At 42.1% G+C, this 21,570-nt stretch overlaps 2 protein-coding genes across 3 annotated transcripts in view; both read right to left on the bottom strand.

Annotated features, from left to right (window-relative positions):
• The window catches only part of zcchc14 (zinc finger, CCHC domain containing 14), a 30,659-nt gene extending 14,187 nt beyond the window's left edge, over positions 1-16,472 (bottom strand). For both annotated transcript variants that reach the window (XM_026172950.1, XM_026172951.1), the window contains exons 1-3: positions 13,690-16,472; positions 11,285-11,509; positions 2,689-2,917 (exon numbers count right to left, since the gene is read on the bottom strand). In XM_026172950.1, coding sequence (XP_026028735.1) covers positions 2,689-2,917; positions 11,285-11,509; positions 13,690-14,184 — 949 coding nt within the window. In that variant the 5' untranslated portion in view covers positions 14,185-16,472. The remainder of the gene's footprint in view (positions 1-2,688; positions 2,918-11,284; positions 11,510-13,689) is intronic.
• Positions 16,473-18,137: 1,665 nt separating this feature from the next.
• Positions 18,138-21,570, bottom strand: part of jph3b (junctophilin 3b) — a 51,887-nt gene continuing 48,454 nt past the window's right edge. Inside the window, exon 6 of the mRNA XM_026172949.1 lies at positions 18,138-18,923. Within this exon, the coding sequence (XP_026028734.1) occupies positions 18,843-18,923 (81 nt within the window). The 3' untranslated portion in view covers positions 18,138-18,842. The remainder of the gene's footprint in view (positions 18,924-21,570) is intronic.

The raw sequence follows: 21,570 nt of genomic DNA, 5'->3' as shown, positions 1-21,570 counted from the left end.
TTTCTTTATCAGAAAATTGGGGTCATTCCTGAGCCCAATCAAATAATAAATATAACTCTACTCATTTTATCCATAAATTAGATATAAACTATGAATACTGTCTTATAATATAGTTCAATTTATGAAGCGCCAAATCATAATAAGGTCTCAAGGTCCTTTATATTGTAATGTAAAGACCTTACAATAATACAGAGAAAACCCCAACAATCATACGACCCCCTTTGAGCAATCACTTGGCGACAGTGGGAAGGAAAAACTCCCCGTTTATAAGAGCTTCCCCCGCAAATGCTTTAATAATGAACTACTTGACAAATAAATAACAGATAACAGATTAATATAAGCAGCTGACTCTCCGGTGAGTTTTTCATCGTGCAGAGGAACTGTAACTCCATGCTGTTGGACTGCAGGTGGCGACAGTAGTCCTTGTTGTGCTTTGCAGGCTTGGTGAGCTCATGCAGCACCATACGAACCAGTTCTCCACCTGATTATACTCTGTTGTGGATACATCCAGCTGGAGATAAAACAGCCAAGCAGTTATTCCTGTTATACTTCTTTGAAGACCACTTGAAGCCCATCACCTGGGGACTTGCTTCATTGTAATGTAAAGTCTCTGCAGACGAGTCTGTTTGGTCCTGAAAAACACTGGCAGACATGTGGACATCTGCACACACACTTGAACTCTCCATCTGATGATGATATTTACATCTCTGGAGAGGAAGCTGTATAATATCGAGGACTATATCCAGTAGGAGAACACAACACTGAAATGGCCTCAGGGTAGCTGATTAGCTAGGTGTCATTTTCTCATGTGAAATTAAAATGTTAAATTACTGGCGAGCTCCTAGTAAACACACATTAGACACACATATTTTAGCAGATACACCCATGCTATCAATTTGAAACTCTCACGCTGCGTTGTTCACGATTTATTGCATTCACAAACTTGGGTGTCCACGCTGACCTCCCGACTAGGAGGGTGACAACAATACCCCACCAACCTTTTACAGCTGAGGGGTAAAGAAAAAAGAATCTCTCTCCAAGCAAATTCAAATTGTGGCAAACTCTGTGATAATGCTTTGAATATTTGCATATGTGCACACATGTTGGGTTTTTTTGGTCTTCTTTTTGTTGTGGATACATGCCTCAGGCACAGTGGCAGGTTAGAGCTGCTCCACCGCTGTTAGATCAGAATTGGGTTGAAAAAGTTGAAAAAGACATTGAGGTGCATGTGTGTGTGTGTGTGTGTGTGTGTGTGTGTGTGTGTGTGTGTGTGTGTGTGTGTGTGTGTGTGTCTCTACATGCCAGGCCTTCAGGTATTGATTTAGGACAATTTGAAACTGCACCTACGTGCAGAGACAAGCAGTGAGGAAGGAGGAGACATGAGCAATATACAGAGAGATAAAGGAGTCGCGCATCTCTCATCACTCTGTCGGGAGTGAGTTGGCAAGCAGCTGTGGAAGGCCTGCCATTCAAACTAATCTGGGCTGCCACACACACACACACACACACACACACACACACACACACACACACACACACACACACACACACACACACACACACACACACACACACACACACACACACACACACACACACACACAGCACGAACCATGAAACCCAGCAGTGTCAACGTCCCGATGAAGAGTCTCATTTATCCACTGAGGAGACATGGCACAGATAAATATCCTTCATGTGGCCTCTCGGTCTTTATTACTTTACAGTTGCAAAAAAGATTTTTGTGCGAGCCAGAAAACATGCTGCAAACCAACACGTGGCCTACTCCGTCTGGCTAGAAGTGGAAAAAATGCAGAGGGAAAATAACAGGGAAGGTTTCACTGTGTGTGGAAATATGCACAGTTCTCTGCAAGTATACTGAACACACACAGTATGTGAATGCTAGGTGTGTGTGCGTGCACGTTTTCTGCTGGTGACAGCTATGTGGTGTGACCATGATGTAGAGAGATAGTTGAGTATTGTGTTACGGACAGAGGCGAGCACCCGCCCTGTAGAGATTCATCCCACCTTAAACCGTACCGTACACCCCAACACACCAGCTGCTCACTGGGTGACAATGTGGCTTTAAAACTGTACGACAGCTCTTTGCTCCCCCAGCTTCCTGTGAAACACTTTCCTGATTATTTTATGGTCTCAGTCGGTATTTTAAGGTCTTATTCAAGACAACATGACATAAACATTTTAAATTCAAGTCCCCACTAGAGGGAGAAAGCACCATAAAGGAGGGCATGCCCAACGTGACTGACAAGCTGCTAACCTGTGAGCATGCACAGTCTCTTACACCTAATCATATCTGCTCCGCATCTTTATAAACATATTTGTGGAAGAGGATGCGCAAGAAGGATATATTGCTGGGTTTTACCACAATATAAATGTTTTTTTCTACCCGTTTGGCGATAGTACCACCCACCCGAGCCTGAAACCAGGTGCATCTCCACTGCAGCCTACACACACCTGAGCCTTAGGGCAGCATTCTTTCAGTGCAGTCAAAGTGTTTAGATGTGCCAGCATGTCACGTCTTGTTTGGCTGGGTTTAACTGGGTGTATAGCGTGACACCCAGTTAAACCCAGAGGGCAATATATTCATACATATTCTTAAATCCATGCAGTGGGTCAGAAATTGGGCAATTTAGAAATGTAAAACACAACTTTTTATTAATGCCGGCTCACCTTTTCCAGAATTCCCCTGCTGGCTCTTAGTTGCCGCATCCTGACTTTGCCCAGCAGGTGGAGAAGAAGGCAGATGAGGGGGCGGCAGAGGAGGTGGTGGAGGAGGGGGAGGAGGAGGTGGTGGTGGAGGACGGAGTTCTTGGTGGGGAGAAGTCAGGTCCTGGCTGACTGTTTGGTCTCCTTGTCCCAAAGCAGCTCCTAATACTGTGCCGGTCTCTCTGGTCTGGCTCTGGAGGGGCAGAGGTGAGAGGTCACGACCACAGAGCGAAGATCAGAGAGAAGCAGTTACAGTTCGGGTAAATATTTACTCCTCAGCTTTAGCCATGGTTGGTAACCACACTGAAGCATGACAATAATTTACTACCAAAGAAAGTACATGACTCACTGTCACATGACTGCCATGACCCACACATTTTCGGTCTTATTTAATGAAGCTCGTAGCTTTTTTTCTTTATATATTTTCTTTCAGACGATACACAGCGAAATAAAACAGAGTTCAACTGACAAATTAGAAGTTTGAAAAAGCAAACAGTGAATCAGCTTCCTCACAACGCCCCCTCCCTTGAGCTGTCGCCTTCACGGGCTCACAAAACACACGACGTTCGACAAGCATCGAGATGGATGCAACGCTTAAAACTCTGTGCTGTCGCCGCGCAAACAAACTCTGAGCGATGCTCTCTCTCCAGCGGCTGGCACGATGCTAAAACCAAGTGAGGAGAAAGATCTGGCAGCGCCAAGCAAACCAATATTTAACGAGGCCCGTCGAATGAGAGGGAGTTCTTATTTATAGCAATGCCCTCGAGGGGCAGTAGTAGGGAGGAAGAGCTGACATCCAAACATCTACTTAAATTGGAGCTGCTGGCTGAGCTGCTGCTACGACTGCTATGACGAGAGACGCCCAAACAAAGCTTGCAAAGCTACTCCGCAACATGCAAACTATTGCATGTTGGTCACATATGGATTATTAAGTTATTATGAAAACAGTTTTTCTGGTAAAAGTCATTTCAGTTATGTTTAGTTACCTTTATGTCCTGAATGCCTCAGAACAAAGTCCACAATGCAAGCCAAGACTGTCAACTAAGTTAAGACTCGTTAAAGCCACTTTAATCAACAACGATAAATACTTCAGATGAACAACAGATGAAGTGATTGTGTCTGACATCAAAGGGCTTATCTTAAGTGGGAAAGCATAAGAGACTTAATACCCAACTCTAAAGTATTTTGAAGTAGTTTACAGGGATGGCAGGAAGCCATTTTCAGCTAAGAATCTGCAAACAAATAGCAGGGAGGACAAAGAAGTTAAAGAGTGTAACGTTCGCCTCAGGAGCTGCTTCAGATATATTAAGACTGTATATAAATAATGGCTGATGCCACTGTGTACTACAAGCCTTGAGTTTAGTCTGTGCCCATCAGCATATTTGCTTTTCAAGTCTAAGGTGACAATATCTGTAAGAGACCATAGAGTTGGAGGGTTATTGGCTAACGGTAGCATTGGCAACCAAGGGGGCGGGGATGCTATTTTAGGCTACCAAAAAAGAAAAAACAGGCTTAAAACACAATGTAGTTACTAGCAAAACTTAGCAGACAAATTTTGAACAGTGTCTCTTGGCATAACCAAAGCTGAACAAGATGAAACCTGTGCGACGCTAATTACGAGCAGCTTTAAGGCTCCCTCACAGGGAACTGAGGCTAAATTATGAGTGTTTATGAGAACAGCAGTTTTGGCATTTCCATGTTGGTCATTTTCTTCAACACAAGTGGCTGCACTTGGTTAACACCAACGCAACCCCGATAAACAGAATAAATATTAGACATGCCTTCATCACATGGCCTTTGATGCTCATGCTAATGTCATCTGCTGGACGTGAAAACGGGCGAATTTGTGCTAACAAGCTAGTCGTAAAAATGTTATAAGGTGATAACAAATTAATGATGGGTTTACAGCTTAGCTTTGGAGGTTGCCTACAGGTTTATGGAAAAAGAGAGGAAAAACATTTCTATGATTACAACAGATCCTCACCAAGTCTGCTGTTTATAAGGTGACGTTAACGCATGCTTTGGTGAAAGCAGAACTTTAACATGCACCATTCCTGCGCTACAAACTGTCAGCCTCGAACACAAACAACACAGTTTGTGAATCCCAGCAGAACCCTCGCGGTTATGAAATATTACCCCAGCCCAAAACCAGCTTTGCAGTCTGTCAGGATAATGCACTGTTTACGTGTTTAGCTGGAGAACTACGTTATTCTTTTGTGTACACAAAGCAGGGAACTCACAGCTGCTGAAGATAACTGAGTCACAGAAGTTCAATCACCAGACTTGAGGCTGTTGTTAAGTCGTTCTTCCCAGTAAAATAAGTTATTGTGTAGTAACAAACCAGTTAACACCCTCACACTCGCCTTTATTTTAAGGTCCTGCACTTAAGGCCAAGGAGGAGTATTTTCAAGTCTGAATTGACGGGATGATCAAACACCCATCAGACTTTTCACTTAACCAACTTAATTCAATAAAAATGCCCTGAGAACCATCCAAATCCATTTAATGGGATAACACTGTAGCCCTTATTGAGGTCAAGTCCTATTTGGTAAATAAGGTTACAAATAAAGGTTTTTTCTTAAGTATGACCAGGAAATGTATTAATGCACTAAAAGGAGAAGTACTCATAAGAAAAATGGTCCCAGTGATTGTTCTATACTTTCATAGAGTGTTTACCTAGTTTACTATAAGCTGCAGCTAATGCTAATGGCTAATGAATTGAATCAGAGAATCAATCCATTTGTATAGAATTATATTAAAAAACTTCCCCATGAATTGTCATTTTGAGGTTTTGCAGACACAAACAATGCAACATTAACTTGACCCCCATTTTCGGACATGTGACAATCATAGTGACAATGTAGGATCAAGTTAATGATCTGGCAACCACCTGTTGCTAAGGAAAACGACATATTCCCCAAATGGGTGGCAGAAACCTCCTTGTGATTCCTTTGGTCACTAGCATATTGCTGCAGTTGCAATTTGATTGGGAGTTACAGACGTGTCCACAAACACTGTCCAGCTACTCTGCAAGCTGCAGTGAAACTGGATATGAAGACGTTTCACCTTCAAAGTAAAAGCTGTCCCTTATGAAACATGTTGGCTGCAGATTTATTATTGCCCGACTAGTAGTTAGCGAATATTTGCAGACAAACATGAAAAACTACAGGCAATCAGTAATCGCTGTTCAGGCCTCTGAGTTCCCTAAACTGTTTTTTTCTAGTATTGGATCTGGATGATGTCAGTTAGATGGGCTATCTACAACATGGTCATCTCGGGCCCTACCCACATCCTGTTCAAACCAATCAGAGGGAGGGTGTGTTCTGGTTTCACAAGGAGGATAAACTGAGGTTCCAGTATAAGGTAAATAAGGATTACTTTGAACTGTGAATCATGCAAAGCTACTGTGATAGAATCCCAGAATAAAAATGTGAAACTGTAAATTAGCATGAGAAGTTCATTTTAAGTACAGTAATGTGAAAAAAAAAAAAACAGTGGGAAGCATCAGCTCTTTAACTGCTGTTATGTCTCCCGGTTCCTCGGAAATTCCCCTTATAATGCTGAGTCATAAAATGAAACACAAAAAGATTAGTGTTACGAGACTTCAGCTGATATGCTCTGATGATTCTTCAAAGGGAAAAAGCCAAAACATACTATAGCCTAAAATCAAACAGGCGGTAGATCTGAAAACAATTAAGTGTGCTACTGCCACATCCGCATGCTACTCGGCCAACTTCTGCTCCATCTGCAGACTGCAAGTGAGAGGACGGAAACTCAGACTGGAGGTACAAGAAGCAAAAGCAGCACTCACGAGAACAACAAGAATAAGCAAGATTATGAGGCAGGAAAGCAGAAAAACAAGGAGTGTGGAAAGAGACCTTCCAAGTAATTCAAAAAAGCTGCAAGTAGCACAAAAAACAACAAAAAAAAAAAAACCCTCCTGAAAACTGTAAAACTCAGACTGGGAGCTGACAGCTGCCCCTCCTCCCCCTGCATTCAGAAACCAGCTCGACTCTGCTGTTAATTCTGACACTAGCTTTGTTTTTATAGACGTATAAAGCTCTCATATAATGAGGCAATTATTCAGGTCTGTGCAGGACCACCAGATGTGGGCAGCATACTGCATTTGCTGTTTATACCAATGAGCAATTGCTGGATCCTGCTGGAGAAAATCAAATTCCCGACCACTGCTCCCTCCCCGGAGTTGCTCAGAATCCAGCTGCTTTGTGTTAAAACGAGATCATGAAAGTTGGCTTTAAATCCTGGAGGAGGAAAATACTGGAGTGGCACTAAGGTCTGTCCTATGTGTAGTTGAGAAAAGCAGAAATGCTGTTAATCTCACTAATAACAGTTTTTCTGTGCATTCTGTGAATTTCCCAACAAACATTCATTAAATTCAATCCTGTTTTTAAAGCTTCATTCATTTTTGGCCACTTGGGGGCAGTAGATCAAGTTGTAAACAAAAGAGCAACAAGTTAGTTACCTGATGATTGCAAACAATCCGAGTCATGTTAGCTTTATTCTCTGTAGATGATAAAAGCTGCACTTTGGGCCTTTTCACACCTAACTCGCTTAGTGTGGAATTTTCTTTGGCATGAACTGAAAATTATAGGTGTGAAACTTACCACAGACCATCAGGCACCAAACAGCCAATCCTGAGACTGACAAAGAGCTGGATCAAACTGAACCAGGGTTTAGTTTGTTTCCAGTGTCAAAACACTCTTGGATGGTTTGGAATTTTGGACCAATGACAGGAAGAAGAAAAAGGGGCTGTCATCAGCACTAAAAGAAAAGAAATGAGCCATGGCAGCAGAGGTAGGTCATGTAAAGTCCTTCAGTGTGCTCACATAAGCTCTTTGAACTAAAACTACAAGGATAAAATCTATGCAGTGTAACAATAAATAAATGAATAAATAATCATGGTATGGACTTTCAGGTTCACCAACTAGTGGTTAATTATGTAGTTGAAGTTTGATGTCAAGCACACCAAAGAACTGTAGCATGCATTGGTTTAAAATGTCTTTTTTATTTCAAATAATTCTGCCTCTGGAAGTAAAGTTGATGAGAGCTAAAAGAATAAATAAAAACAAAATAGGTTTTGGAACACACGATCACTGGAATAAAGGTGCTGCACCAAAAGCTTCCTTGTGCTTGCTAGCAGACTGCCACGATTTGCCTCCAGTTTGAATGGAATACACCCACTAGCACTAGCTAGTTTGCTGGCAGCGCAGTAGTAATTGAAAAGTTGTGATGTAAACTGAAAATGGAGACAGGTCGCCTTCAAAAGGCACTACTCTTACCTTGAAGGCAAACAATCTCCATCTTTATATGTGTCGCACATTTCAGTTTCGCCACAATTTAGAGAGTAGTTTGCAGAAGAGTCTGCATCTTCCATGCAGTCTGCAGAAAAATGCACATTTTTCCCTAGCAACCAGCGGTTGCCAGTTGGTCTCTAGCCCTTTGCTACTGGGGCTTTAATCACTTGAACCCTACACTGTGGTGCACAAAAATGGCTGACAAGTTAGCGTCACATGACTAATGGTCATGTGACAACAAAAGCCCCAAGAGCATGCTGGCAGGCTTAGCTTCAAAAGCTCAGCAGACACAGTGCAGTTCTTATTTAATCTGTGCACAGCATTAATTCACTATATTAGTCTTCCTATGCAGCAATAACCTGCAACATCTATGTTAACACCTGCATCAATCAATAAACCACCCACCAGGTGGAACACACAACACATTAAGTCTCTGTTTAGTATAGATATAAAGACAGAACAGCAGTCTTATGCTGTGCAGTTGTAAAACTGAAAGTACAGAACTGGCTTTAATAGTTTTGTTGTATTAATTATGAGTGTACAGCAGCTGTATTAATAGGCAGTACTGTTTGGGGGGGTTTTATTGTTTCTTTTTAAGAGTTACCAAAGTATATTAGAGCCATAACCTTTACATATTAATAAATTCTTAATGAAAACTCATATTAGTGCAGATCAGAGCTTTAAGTTAAGGTTTTGTGCATTTTCCCATACCACTGATTATGTGGAAATTTGGTAGTGGTTACGTGTTTTTGTGCTCCTAGCATCGTGGCTAGCATAAACCCTGCTTTCAGCTATTGTGTCACACGTGGCAATCCACACAAGGCAGCAGCAGGCTCAGCTGAAAAGCTGCTATAATGTAGATAATGCACATAAAACGCCATCATTCCCTTCAGAGCGCCAAGAAAAGGAAAGACAGACAGAGAGAGAAACAGAAAAGAGGAGGGAGAGAGAGAGGGAGAGAGCATTTATAACTTCCTGGGGATTCACTGGAGAAGCACACACACACACACACACCACAGAGGGTTGATTTCAGCATAGAGAAATGTGCTGACCTGCACTAAGCAAGAGCCAAGGGCAACAAAACACTAAATACAAACGCTCCTCTCTGAGCTGGGTACTTTCCCTTCAGTGCTTACACATGTTTAAAACGGAGTGTCTGCCTGCTTCTGAGAGAGCGTATGCTGTGTGTGTGTGTGTGTGTGTGTGTGTGTGTGTGTGTGTGTGTGTGTGTGTGTGTGTGTGTGTGTGTGTGTGTGTGTGTGAAAGAAAGAAACAAAGTACCCAAACTACACATTTATGATTCATTTCAAAATAATCCCTCAAATCTCTGCAACACTATCTCAGTTGTTACTGTATCAGCTGGTTAATGAACCATTTTGGGAAATCTCCTCCAACAGACTCCACCTTTCATTGCAACACATCCAAGCTGACAGACCACATGCTTGTAATCATTTTAGCACCAATATACAATATTTATGGCTTTATGAGTGTTGTTAAGAGATACTGTTTGTTTTACACAAAGTGCACTTTTCCAATTTCTAATCATTTGTCACTGGATGGGGTTTGGTCCATCCTCAAAAGCCAGGTTGACGGTTCAAACTCCTTGTCCTGCTGACTTGAAAACTAGAATATAACTGACATGAAAATTGATAACACATGTGCTTGATTTCCTTAAATTACTATGCAAAAGTCTCAAGCCACCCCCCTCATCTCTTTATATTTTGCTTCCAAGGAGCTAGACGGTCTTGTCATGTTTTAAAGTGATGTTGAACAGTATTTCTCCAGGCTTTCACGTTATTTGTTCCCATTTATTTAGTTGACTCTATAAAAAAATGCCAAAGACAACAGAGTTTGACGGGCATAAAACAATATTTTTTCACAAACAAGGTGAGAGCTACTAGTGGAAAACATGACATGTCTCAGCATGGTGTGCTATGTGTCCTCAGAAAATCTGAGCAACCTGGACAGGTGGAGGACAAAATAAGTAGCAGGCCTAAAAAAGCCATCTACACCAGACGAACAGTATCTGAAAGTCATGTCCTTAAAAAACTGAAAGAAAAAATCCAGCAAAGACCTCAAACAAGACCTAAGAGATGCATCTGGCCCTTCAGCTGTTTGACAAGCATCAGAAATGTTCTCAGTGGAGGATGGCTGTGACAAAGCCATTCTTCAATTCAATTTATATATCGCCAAATCACAACAACAGTACCCTCAAGATACTGTGTATTGCAAGATAAAGAGACAGAAAACCCCAATAATGAAATGACCCACTATGAGCAAGCACTTTGGTGACAGTGGGAAGGAAAAACTCCTTTTTAACAGGAAGAAGCCTTCATCAAAACCAGGCTTAAGGAGGGGCGACCGTCTGCTGCAACCAGTTTGGGGGTGAGGGGAGGAAGACAGGACAGTCAGATTTTGATCCACCATGCAATGCCATGTGGAAAGCATCTGCAGCTTCAAAAAAGTAAAAGTGCAAAAAACACACAACGGGACACTATCAGTCAGACTGGCCTCCCCAGAGCCCAGACTACAACATTAATGAAGCAGTGTGGGATCATCGAGAATTCAACATAAAGGCAGCCAACTTCAGTCTGTGTTAAAGAATAAATGTGATCATATCAAACAACCTGTTAAAATTATACAAACTCTGCTTTTGACTTATATACTGTATTTCACTGAACCTATTTGCCATTTTTCTAGCACAATATTAAGAAACTGTATATTGTAACGTGTTCTTTCACAGCTTTCACCCTCTTTGTTCAGCTCACAGTGTGTATGAGGGTTGATGTGTACAGCCCGGCACATCAAGCCAAAGAAAACGAGCTAGGATTAGCTCGACTGGTCTCAACATGAAAGATATATTTTATGCCTTGAGCGTCAAAATAATAACATTCCTATGATGAACCCTGAAGCTGCATTTAATAAGACTGTTATATTTATTTCCAATTGCTGAAGTTAATAAATAAATATTTGCTGAATGTTTAAACTTTAACAAGTTGATATAAATCTGATTGATATTGTGCTTATAAAAAGAACATTTATCATTAATTAGTTAGCGACAGGCTAGCGACCTGTCCAGGGCGTAAATCCCTCACCCGGAAGTGAATGGATGGAAAGTTATAGTTAAGTAGGCGTTCACAAGGACAAGTTCGCGTTTGGAGGCAAAACCCCCCTCCCCCCAAAAACAAACTCAAATACATTTTGTGTTTGAACTGAAGCTTGGTGTAGTGTTAAACTATTCCTACCTTGTGCCAGCAGGTGCAGTGTGTGAGGCAAGCTTGGCAGGCAGACAGAGGCAGGTAGGCAGCGCTGGCATCAGGCAGGGAGCAGGCAGTGGGAGACAAGGGGGACAGAGGCAGGGACACCGACTGACGGTGATAGTGGTGATGCGGCTGAGCGTAACAGATGGCAGTTCGTTCACCGCTCGGCCCTGCAGCTTGAGTTTCTCCTCCTCCTCCTCCACTGCTTGCCTGGAACAACAAACACACACAGTACCAGGGTGAAGAGCACAAATATGACTACCTGCAACATGCTGAGTGACAGCGTGATCCATTTATCTATTCATCTCTGGTCTGCACAGGACACAAAAAAGAAATGTGGAACTACCCTCCTGCTTATTTGTAGGAGATTTTCCATCATAATGGAAGTAATTAAATTAAATTTTAGTCATATATAAGAGTTTTTCTGGGAGGAGATGTTTAACTGTGAGATTTTTCTGAGAGAATGTGGAGATACAGAAATTCTTTTATTGCTGCCATATAATCTGCATCATTATACCTGCATTAATAACATTCTTCACAGCATTATTTCATCTAATAATATTTCTCACAGTATTGATACTGCATTACAGTTGTTTATTGAAGATGTCCATTTGAGGATCCTTCCATTATGTTGACTTTTATTACAAGTACGGTTAGAAGTATTTTATACACATTGCATATCTGTGCTTATTTTGAGTTGATGTTCAGTTCATTAAGGGTTTTAAGCTTCACTGGCGTGACTGTCCAGGTGATACATGCTGAGGGAAACTAGAACATAGAAGGATAACTGCAATGCATGCTTATAGTACATATAATACATATAATCTAGGAATGTGTCTGGCCTGAGGCCTCAACTCATTTGGTGTCTTAATATATTTTATTCTACTTGGTAACAGACAAACAGAGTCAATAATTAGCCTCAGAGACCCTGAGGGCTTGAAGTTTATTACCTTGTATGGAAGGTGTTATAGAAAAGAGAAGTTGTATGTCTGCTTATAGCTATTAAAGATGTACGATTAACTGTGACTAATGTCTGGAACCTATTTTAATCTGTCACTGACGCCATGGGGGGGCGTGTACCCCACTGCTTTATAAGTGTCCACAACATGTATTTTGGTCAGAAGACATATGTTGATGTTTTCTCCGGGCTGTTAATAAACTCATCGTTTGATTGCACTTTTCTGGGGCTTCCGTGGTTTGTGACACTGCTCTACATTGATTGATTTCGCGACAGAGAATAACATTGTTATCACTAAAAACGATAAACTAATTCCTGCTCCTCAAAACCTTCAGTTTGCAAAGGACAGCCAATCCCAGCAGAGATAGCTTAAAGAGATTTTAAACGGCTCATTTCAGATGATTAAAGATTATCTTCAATTTTAAATGAAGCAAAGTAAAAAAAAAAAACAGAAAGAAAGAAAGAAAGAAAGAAAGAAAGAAAGAAAGAAAGAAAGAAAGAAAGAAAGAAAGAAAGAAAGAAAGAAAGAAAGAAAGAAAGAAAGAAAGAAAATATTGAGCTTGAAATAAGCACAGGTAGCTCCTCTTCAATCTATTCAGCACTGATAACCCACCACTTGTTGCTTTCACCTACAACCATGTAATTTACCTTGTTCAGTACTGAACAGCACAGACCAAGGTCTGTGGCATTCACAGGCAGCCTGTCATTTACAGTATCTCACCTGTAATTTGCTGCATAGGTAACATGAATGTGCTGCACACCTGTAACCAGCTGGTGTTTCACTTGCTGTAATCACACTTTCTTTTCTGACCAGAAGAGAAACCCTCACCTCTGGCCACGCACCAGTAATAACCCTGGATGGCGAAGCTGAGGTGATCTGAATTTCCATTTTCATCTTGTTTAACTATTTTTGCAGTGGATAATCACAGGATCTTAGTAAATCCCTCAACTGGACTTACGTTATGTATTTGGGTTATATCATTCAAACTTGGTACTGTTTTCTGAAGTGCCTTTCACTTCCTCTTTTTGAGGAACCACAGAAAAATCTCACTGAAAGTCTCTTCCTCTGTGCAGGCTTTTTCCATCTGATACATAAACTGAACCTCCTGAACAGCTGTGTCAGCACCTAAGTGGGAGAATTCAAGTGAAATAGCCTCATTTCCTGTCTGATAATTGTGCATTTTCCCTCCAGAAGTTAGATCCCAGCATGTTTTGCCAACGTTTCTTGAAACAGTTCTCAGTCTGCCAAAAAAGTTGGCACACGATTTCATATCACACTCTGTGCTGTTTTAATGCACCATCTGCCAATCAAGCCAGAACTTCCTCTGACACGTCTACCAATAAATACGGCTCTTGTAAACAAATAAAGTGTGAATCCCCCTCCCCAACTAATTTCTCTCCCTCTGAAGGAGTTATAGGTGCACTTTCTCACCTGCAGGATGTCCTGGATCTGGCTGAGCTGCTGCCTCAGCACCTGCTTCTGGTGGAAGCTGAAGGCGGGGTGGTTGGATGCCATGGTGAACAGCAGCAGAAACTGCTCCTCTGTCCTCCCATCGTTCAGCGCCAGGCCGTAGTTATTGATCACCGTGTCTATGTGGGTCAGGGTCCGGTACAGGACCCCCGCAGCCTCCCGATTGTCTGAACCGAGCAGTGCGAGGGACACCAGCAGCTTGCTGCGCACCACCTCATCTGTGATGTTGGTAAGGCCCGACAGGTCGACGGGGTTGTTGGCTTTGATCTCCGCATCCCGTAGAGAGTGGTAGTCCTTGCGAGCCAAGTCCTCCAAGCACGAGCCGAGGAAACGGAGCTCGATGGGGACGCAAAGGTCCAGCAGGCCGCACAGGAACTCTGCCCTCTGGGCTGAGTTGAGTGAGGAGAACCAGCGGTACACCCCCTCTCTGTGAACACAGCTCTGGCTCTCCACCATCCTCACACACGCACTCACACTGTATGTGGACCGGTACAGTAACTACAGAATTCACTTTAAAAACGACTTGAAGGGAGCGCGCTCGGGTGTGCGCACAAATTGCGCAGGCGTCGTTGGCAAACTCAGTCCTAATTTACCAACTTAGGTTTAAGCGGCTGTTTGCCACTTCAACGTTCTCGGTGTTTGTCTGAGAGCGGCCGCAGGAGTGAAATTTAACAAGCAACAGTCGTTTCCTTTGTTGTCGGAGCAGAGACGACACCTAAGCAGGCCTTCCCGAACCAGAATCTCCCCAAAGTCGTCTCACATGGAGCCAAAGTGGACTGGTCTGCATTCACCACGGAGCACGGCAGCCCAGAGTCCCTCCGCCGTGTCCCCCTCCGCCGGTCGGACCGCGGACCCCCTGACGGCTCAGAAACAGTGGTTGCACAAAGGCAAGCGAGATCAAAACACACCGCCCCATTCAATGATACCCTCAAACACACCGAGACTTTTTGATCCGAGCCGCCAAGCCAAAAGGCACAACAACAAGCCCTTCCTGTAGAGTTGCTCCACCGTCCTCATGGCTTCCCAAAACTTGTACGAGGAGCCGCGGGCACCAGCCAAAGACTGCCGGATTTCAAGTTTGTAAACACAACTAGTAGATCCCGAAGCTACTGCTGGTTACCAGTGGAAATACCACGAGAACATTTCTTAGACATTACCTCATCAAAAGCAGCTGTGGATTAAAAAGAAATCTCACTGACGACTCTGGAGGCGTTTTTTAAAGAAGCCATGAAGGAATTTGGTGCACATTTTACTTCTAGGTTCTTCTCATTCTGCCATGAATCTTGGAAGCGAGAAAAACAGCTGTATATAACATTATCCCAACTCTGGTAACAAGACCAACCTACCACAGAGAACGGTCTGCTCTGATTGGCTGCGAGAGCTGTCTTTAATCGAGGCTCCTCCTGCGATTGGTTCAGAGCGATATCCGTTGCCCTTTTATTCCACATCTTTTTCTCATGCGTTCATACTCCGCTTAGTTATTAGGTATTTAAAGTGCCAGACACACACTCAACTGATGCTTCCAAGGCAGTTTCAGCTTCATGGAATAAAGAGAACTGCAACAGTTGTCTTTATTCCAATATCGAATCAATAATCTCCACGGAAGAGAATATGCAGAATAGTAGTTTCCTGTCAGTACTGGTTCACTTTTTTTTTTGGGTAAATTCGGGGATTTTTTTTGGTAAAGTTCCCTTTAGTCGTTTATTTAGTTATTTATTTCAGTATGGCATCATCAGTGTATTTAAAAATGCATATCATGACTTATAAACTGTCACTTTTGAGGAAGTCCTGGCACAGTATTTTACATTTCCCCTCCACTTAGAGGTGAGTTTTGCTAATAGTTACTGATCTTTGAGTACTTCTGAGCAGAATGATGTGTGTTCAGAGTTTGATACTACTTCATGTGCCTTTAAAGTCGTGTGCTGGGAGTAAGACCTGAGTTAAAGATGTGGGCAGTTTGGTGTTCTTCTGAATGAGGCTGCAGTCGTCAGGGAGTGCAATTTAAGTGTATGGCGGTTGAACTGGCATTAATCTTTGGGAATGCACCATGTTTTTATCCCTTGTGACCCGTCCGTAAATTCATGTCCCACAAAAACATTTTTTATTTTTTTATTTTAGTATATTAGAATCTGGTCATGCTGTTTTGAGCTGGTAATGTGTCCAGCGTTTCCCCCCTGACTTTCGCCCAGTTTTAGCTGGGATAACTATCACTTAACTACTTATCCAACTTAGCTAAGTGGATCTGGTCGTCTCAGTGTGAATGTCAGGACCTAAGACTTATAATAGGATAAATCAGGTTTTCCACTTCATGTCTGGGTTCCTTTTTTCCTTTTAACTGTTGTGGCGGAACAGTGTATATATTTAAACTTTACAGCCTTTTTGGTGTAGTTCATATATAGGTCCAGAAGATGGCAGCAGATGGCTATGCTGATGCCTGCTGCAGCGGCACATTGCCGACGGACGTGGTGTTGTGTCCAGCGTAATATTTGCCTCCTCACAGATGATAAAAAATGTACACACACCCTAAAAGTGCTGCTTAAATTCTGATTTACGTAATAATAAAATGCGCTAACTCTAGTGCACTGTGTCCCCTCACCTCGCCCTACAATGTAGTTCTAATCTTCTTTCTCTTCCACCTGCAGTTCTCCCTTGCTCCATCGTCTCGACTGTTTCAGCACATTAGTCTCTATAGGTAAGCCCCGCCCATAAATAAAGACCCCGCCCTCTGCTGACGGAGGAAAGGTCTAAGGTTGCTATAGTAACCATACCCCTCCCTCCCAAGCAGGTTCTGTACCACTCCCTCTCTGCATCAGGGATGCTGCAAAAACTGCACACACAGAAAGTATGAAAACACAACGCAACGCAAAGAAAGAGAGAGAGAAACCAAAAATACAGGAGCCAAGTCGTTTTCTTTCAAACACTTTCATTATTTTTCTCCACACAACTGAAAAACAGAGTAACTCCCAGAAACGGAAAGAAAGAAAGAAAGAAAGAAAGAAAGAAAGAAAGAAAGAAAGAAAGAGGAGAGTGAAACTATAGAGAGAGAGAGAGCTTGGCATGCTGTAGCATGCTGCAGACTAACGGGGTGGTGCAGGGCATCGTCACCAGGCTGATGACATACAGCAGAGCTTCTAGACCGAGGTGTTGTCAGAACATGGGGAAACGCCAGAAATGAGCCTACAGCCTGAGAAACGCTGTCGGACAGAAAAGCAACAGCAAACCTCTCTGCCCCTCCTGGAAGTTGTTACTGATGGTGAGGGTTTCAGCCATCCTGCCATCCGATCATGAGGAAGGAGAAGGACGAGCAGACACGCACATGCACACACGCACACACACACACACACACAGATGTTCATATACGGTACTCTCTGAGCAGTCATGTGCACACATGGAAAGAAACAGAGGGATTGTACTGGGCGGTTTGAGAGAAATCCAGTTGATTAAAAAGCACGACAGCTGTCTGCGACAGTCTTGCGTGTCAGTAAGCGTCTTGCTCAGCAGAGGAGAAGTGAAGGAATGGAAAGGATAAATCCTCACTTGGCGCTGGCTACTGCTTACTACAACAGCATTGCATCACCTAGCTCCAACTAGGGACTTCAATCTGTGTCGCTTAGTTGAGTAAAATCAATGAGAAAGAGGCCGCTCTCCAAACTGTGCTCCTGTCAAAACCTAACATGTTGCTTCTGAAGCTTCTGAAGCTTCCAGATTCAACGCACAACTAAGATTACAGCACATATGCATGCATTGTTGTACTTGGATCAATTTGCTCTACAAAAGCAATGCAGTTGGGCGACTAGGATTTTTTTCAGACATCTTGCAAGTATAGTATAAAAGATGTTGTCATTATCTTCAGGTTAGGTTTTAACAGAAGCAGTCGGAAAGCCGTATTTGTGAGGCTTCAATGGAAGCGGTATTTTCCTTTAAATACCTCAGCTGGTGGTACAGCAGGCGCAGGGCTCTGCCAATACGCTGTGCTGTGAATGTCCACCAACTCAGAGGAAGTTCCATCCTTTGACCGGTGTGTGTGGAGGTGGGGTTGAGTGGGAGGGAGAGAGATGGAGCGAGTGCAGCTGTCAGCTGATGCTAGTCGGCTAGATGTTGCTGTGCGCCGACTCTGTCCTCGTGAGATGCTCTTGTAAAGTTCATGAACAGCATGAAAGGCCACTGTGCAATTTTGAGACCACACACACAAACACACACACCGTCACACCTACACACACAGGCATACACTGTGATGGCAAAAACATCCAAGCTTGATAGAAACTCGCATTTCACTGTGAACATGATATCCAAACATGCTGCTCCTCACACACAGTATGCGATAAAAATTAACCAGATAAAGAAGAAGAAGGATGGGGTAAAAGCAATGAGTGTGTGTGTGTGTGTGTGTGTGTGTGTGTGTGTGTGTGTGTGTGTGTGTGTGTGTGTGTGTGTGTGTGTGCGTGTGTGTTTGTGTGGACAGCGCATACACACTCTGCAGCTCTTGAGTGTGTCTCAGCCAACACAATGGAACATAAGCACACAACCATCAGTAACAACACCGGGGCAGGCGGAAGAACCAAAAGGCAGGAGTTTTAGAAAGAAGGGGAGGAAGGTTACAAAATAAAGAACATATCCATCAATGTATTGTACATGAGAGAAAATGTTAATAAATAAATTTTAAGTTACAAATCTGTTGAAAACTATGATTTGAAGATGAAAAAGTCTGTCTGGTCAGTCCTGTCTGTGCACTTGCTGTAAAAGCCAGCTGCAGCTTTCGTGCCTGAGAATCAGGCAGCCCACTCGAGTCTTGACGTGAACCTCTGAAGCTCACTTAAGTCCAGTTTCTGGACTATATTATCTCACTGCAGTCCAGTCATCTGGACTGCTTTACCCCTCCTTTGTCCACCCCTTTGGGCTCTGCACTTCAGCATTTCTTCCAGGACGGCCGGACCAAGCTCTGCTTAGTTTGGGTTAGCCACCTTTAGCCCAAATGAGGGTGGAGCCTTCCTTGGTCCCAGCTGGTTGCAGTAATCTCACCAGGAACACGAAGGGGCAGCAGATTCGCCGTAATACTCATATGAATTTATAGTTGTTGTAGCATAGGTGGGCTGACTCTGAAAGCGGTGCTGTTTTTAAATAAAAAAGTGGATAAACAAAATAGCCACTCCAATGTTGAGCAGAATCACCATGACAACCAGGATGGAGCTGTATGCCTGCGTGGGAGAGAAAGAGAGAAAAGAGAGAAAGTGTCAATAATAAAGACACACACACACAGAGCTCACAATAGAGGCTGTTTTCAGTACATTCAACCTGAAAACCACTCACATTTATATTCATCCTTTTATCTCCTCAGATATATATATATATATATATATATATATATATATATATATACACATACATATATATACACGCACACATACGCCTTGAGGTATATCACCTTGAGGTAATTGTTGTTGTGATTTGACGTTATATATAAACAAAACTCAATTGAGCTGAATTTACAGTGGTGCACTTTCACCCATCTCTAAAGCCCTAAACTCACTCCCCAGCAGGATATGGCAGGTTTAATTCAGCTTCAGCCAATATGACAGAAAGTGTGACTTTGGTCAACAAGAAAATGAGAATTCCTGGCATCAGCTAAAATACTCTAAGGCTTGGTTGAACTGGAAAACCTTTTCTTAACACTGCAAACCCTTTGGAGGCTATAGTGGAGATCCTGTTTTCATTATTGCCATATTTTTAGTGCTCACACGTGATTGTCTTAAACAAAACAGTATTCATTATTCTTCTGTTTATCCATTCATTCATTTTCTTATCTAATTTATTCTTGTTCTTTTTGGAAACTGTGTTATTGCACTGCTCACTGCATAACTGCCGCTGTCAGATGAATTCTGGTATTTCATCTGTGGCATATTACTAGTTTACAAATCCTGTAGTTCTGGGATTTTCAGTACAGATCATCTTGAACACACAAGTGTCAAGTTAAATACAGTGTTGTGACATTTTTGAAGACCTAGTCCTAAATCTCTCCAGGACAACAGAAGGAACTTGGAATATCTCTGCTTTTCACAATAAAAGCCCCTAGTTAGTTATGGTAAGTTACCATATTCATTAAGGTATGTTGGACCGGCACAGTAAACAACTCCCAGTTAAAGCGAGCTTAGGATACTGACTTAAAATATGCAATACATGTTGGTTTCTTAATTTAAGCATTTCTCTCAAAGACAAAATTTCAATATCAGATCATGGAACTCTTTAAACAAATGTGAGTATTTTGTTTTTTATACTATTCTGCTTTCCTCTAAAATATATTTAAAAACTGCTGTTAATTTGCTATTTTATGATGTTGTAATAAAAGTCTTAAAAAAAAGTATTTTAAGGTCTTTTTTGTATCCATCTCTAAGCTCAGAATATATTGTTTACAGAAGAATAATACACACACATACACCAACTAATACAATATTATTACTTTTCATTCTTGTTATTTGATTTGCAGTGGAGGTGATACTGGAAAACATGACACACAAAATAATATGTTATCTAAAATATCCATCCTTTCTTTTCTTCTGTCGTTATCAGGGTCACAGGGGGGCTGAGTATATCTCAGCTGTCATCAGTGACGGGAATAACAGCGTTACAAGCAACGGCGTTACTTTTTTCAGTAACGAGTAATCAAACTAATTGCTATTTCTATCGTTACACCGCCGTTACCGTTACTAACAAGAAAATGCGGTGCGGTCGCGTTACTATTTTTCAACAAACAGATGGTTGAAGCTGTGTTCAGCTTATCGCGTCTTATATCAGTTCCACTGAAGTAGCTGTCTACGTAAGTAATCTGGGCGCTACAGTGATTAGCAGCTCCACACGCTCCCGCAGGCAGCAGTCACTTTTTGGCACAACACCTGGAGCTGAGGGGGCAAAATAATCGCATGAGTGCTGCTGTTTGACTGAGAAATACTAAAGTTGTCGTGGTAAGCCAATCACATGACCACTTCAAGATGACAAAGCAACAAGGTGATATATACCAGTTTTTAAATTGTGTCAATAGGCCACGTAAAGCCAGAGTCATGATAAACAATATATACGCGGCGTTTTTTCCTCAATAGTTTCGTCACGTTTACTGTCTAAGGACAGCGCAGCGAGCACTCTCTGCTTATGAGCAAAAAAACCAAAAACAAAACAAAAATCAGCCTGTTCGTGTTGATGGAAAAATGTAACATGTCGACCAATCAAAAATGATATGGCAACATGACATTTGGTTGTTTAGGAAGAGGGGGAAGTTTTAGGAGTGACGGCGAGAGAGAGAGAGAGAGAGAGAAAGGCAGCAGAAAAAGAGAGAGAGCGAGTTTTGAGATGTGACAGATTTGCGACGTTTAGCATGTTTGGAGTGTGTAGTTAATGTGTTGTCTTGTGTAGTTAGTGTGTAGTGTTGTGGATAGTTTTGTGTTGTGTGTCAGAACAATGAGGCGACTGCTGTCTCCAGGTAGAAACAGGAGTGATACACCTGCTGTCAGACCTGCAGGTATCAGGCTGTGATGTTCTCCTTTATAGTGGACAGAAATTATTTTTTTGGAGTGGCACAAATAATTTGTGTTGCATCTTATTGAATGCAGAACAGCTGATTGTTCTGTAAATAGTTTGAAATGGTTATTTAAAAAATCAAGGTAAAAGGTAAATGGATGCAAATAACTTTGTTGTTTGCAAAACTTGTGCATAGGATTTTTAAAACTGACAATTTATATTTGCATTTAAAGTTATGAAATATGATTCATTAAACATGTTTGTGGTTGTTACAGTAAAAAATATAACTTTTTCTACTCGGATTTTATGGGGTTTTTTTGTCTGATTTTAGATCAA

Source organism: Astatotilapia calliptera, chromosome 7 (assembly GCF_900246225.1).
Source record: "Astatotilapia calliptera chromosome 7, fAstCal1.2, whole genome shotgun sequence".
Lineage (NCBI taxonomy): Eukaryota > Metazoa > Chordata > Actinopteri > Cichliformes > Cichlidae > Astatotilapia > Astatotilapia calliptera.
Note: the sequence above shows the minus strand (reverse complement) of the source record. Positions and strands in the feature narration are given on the sequence as shown.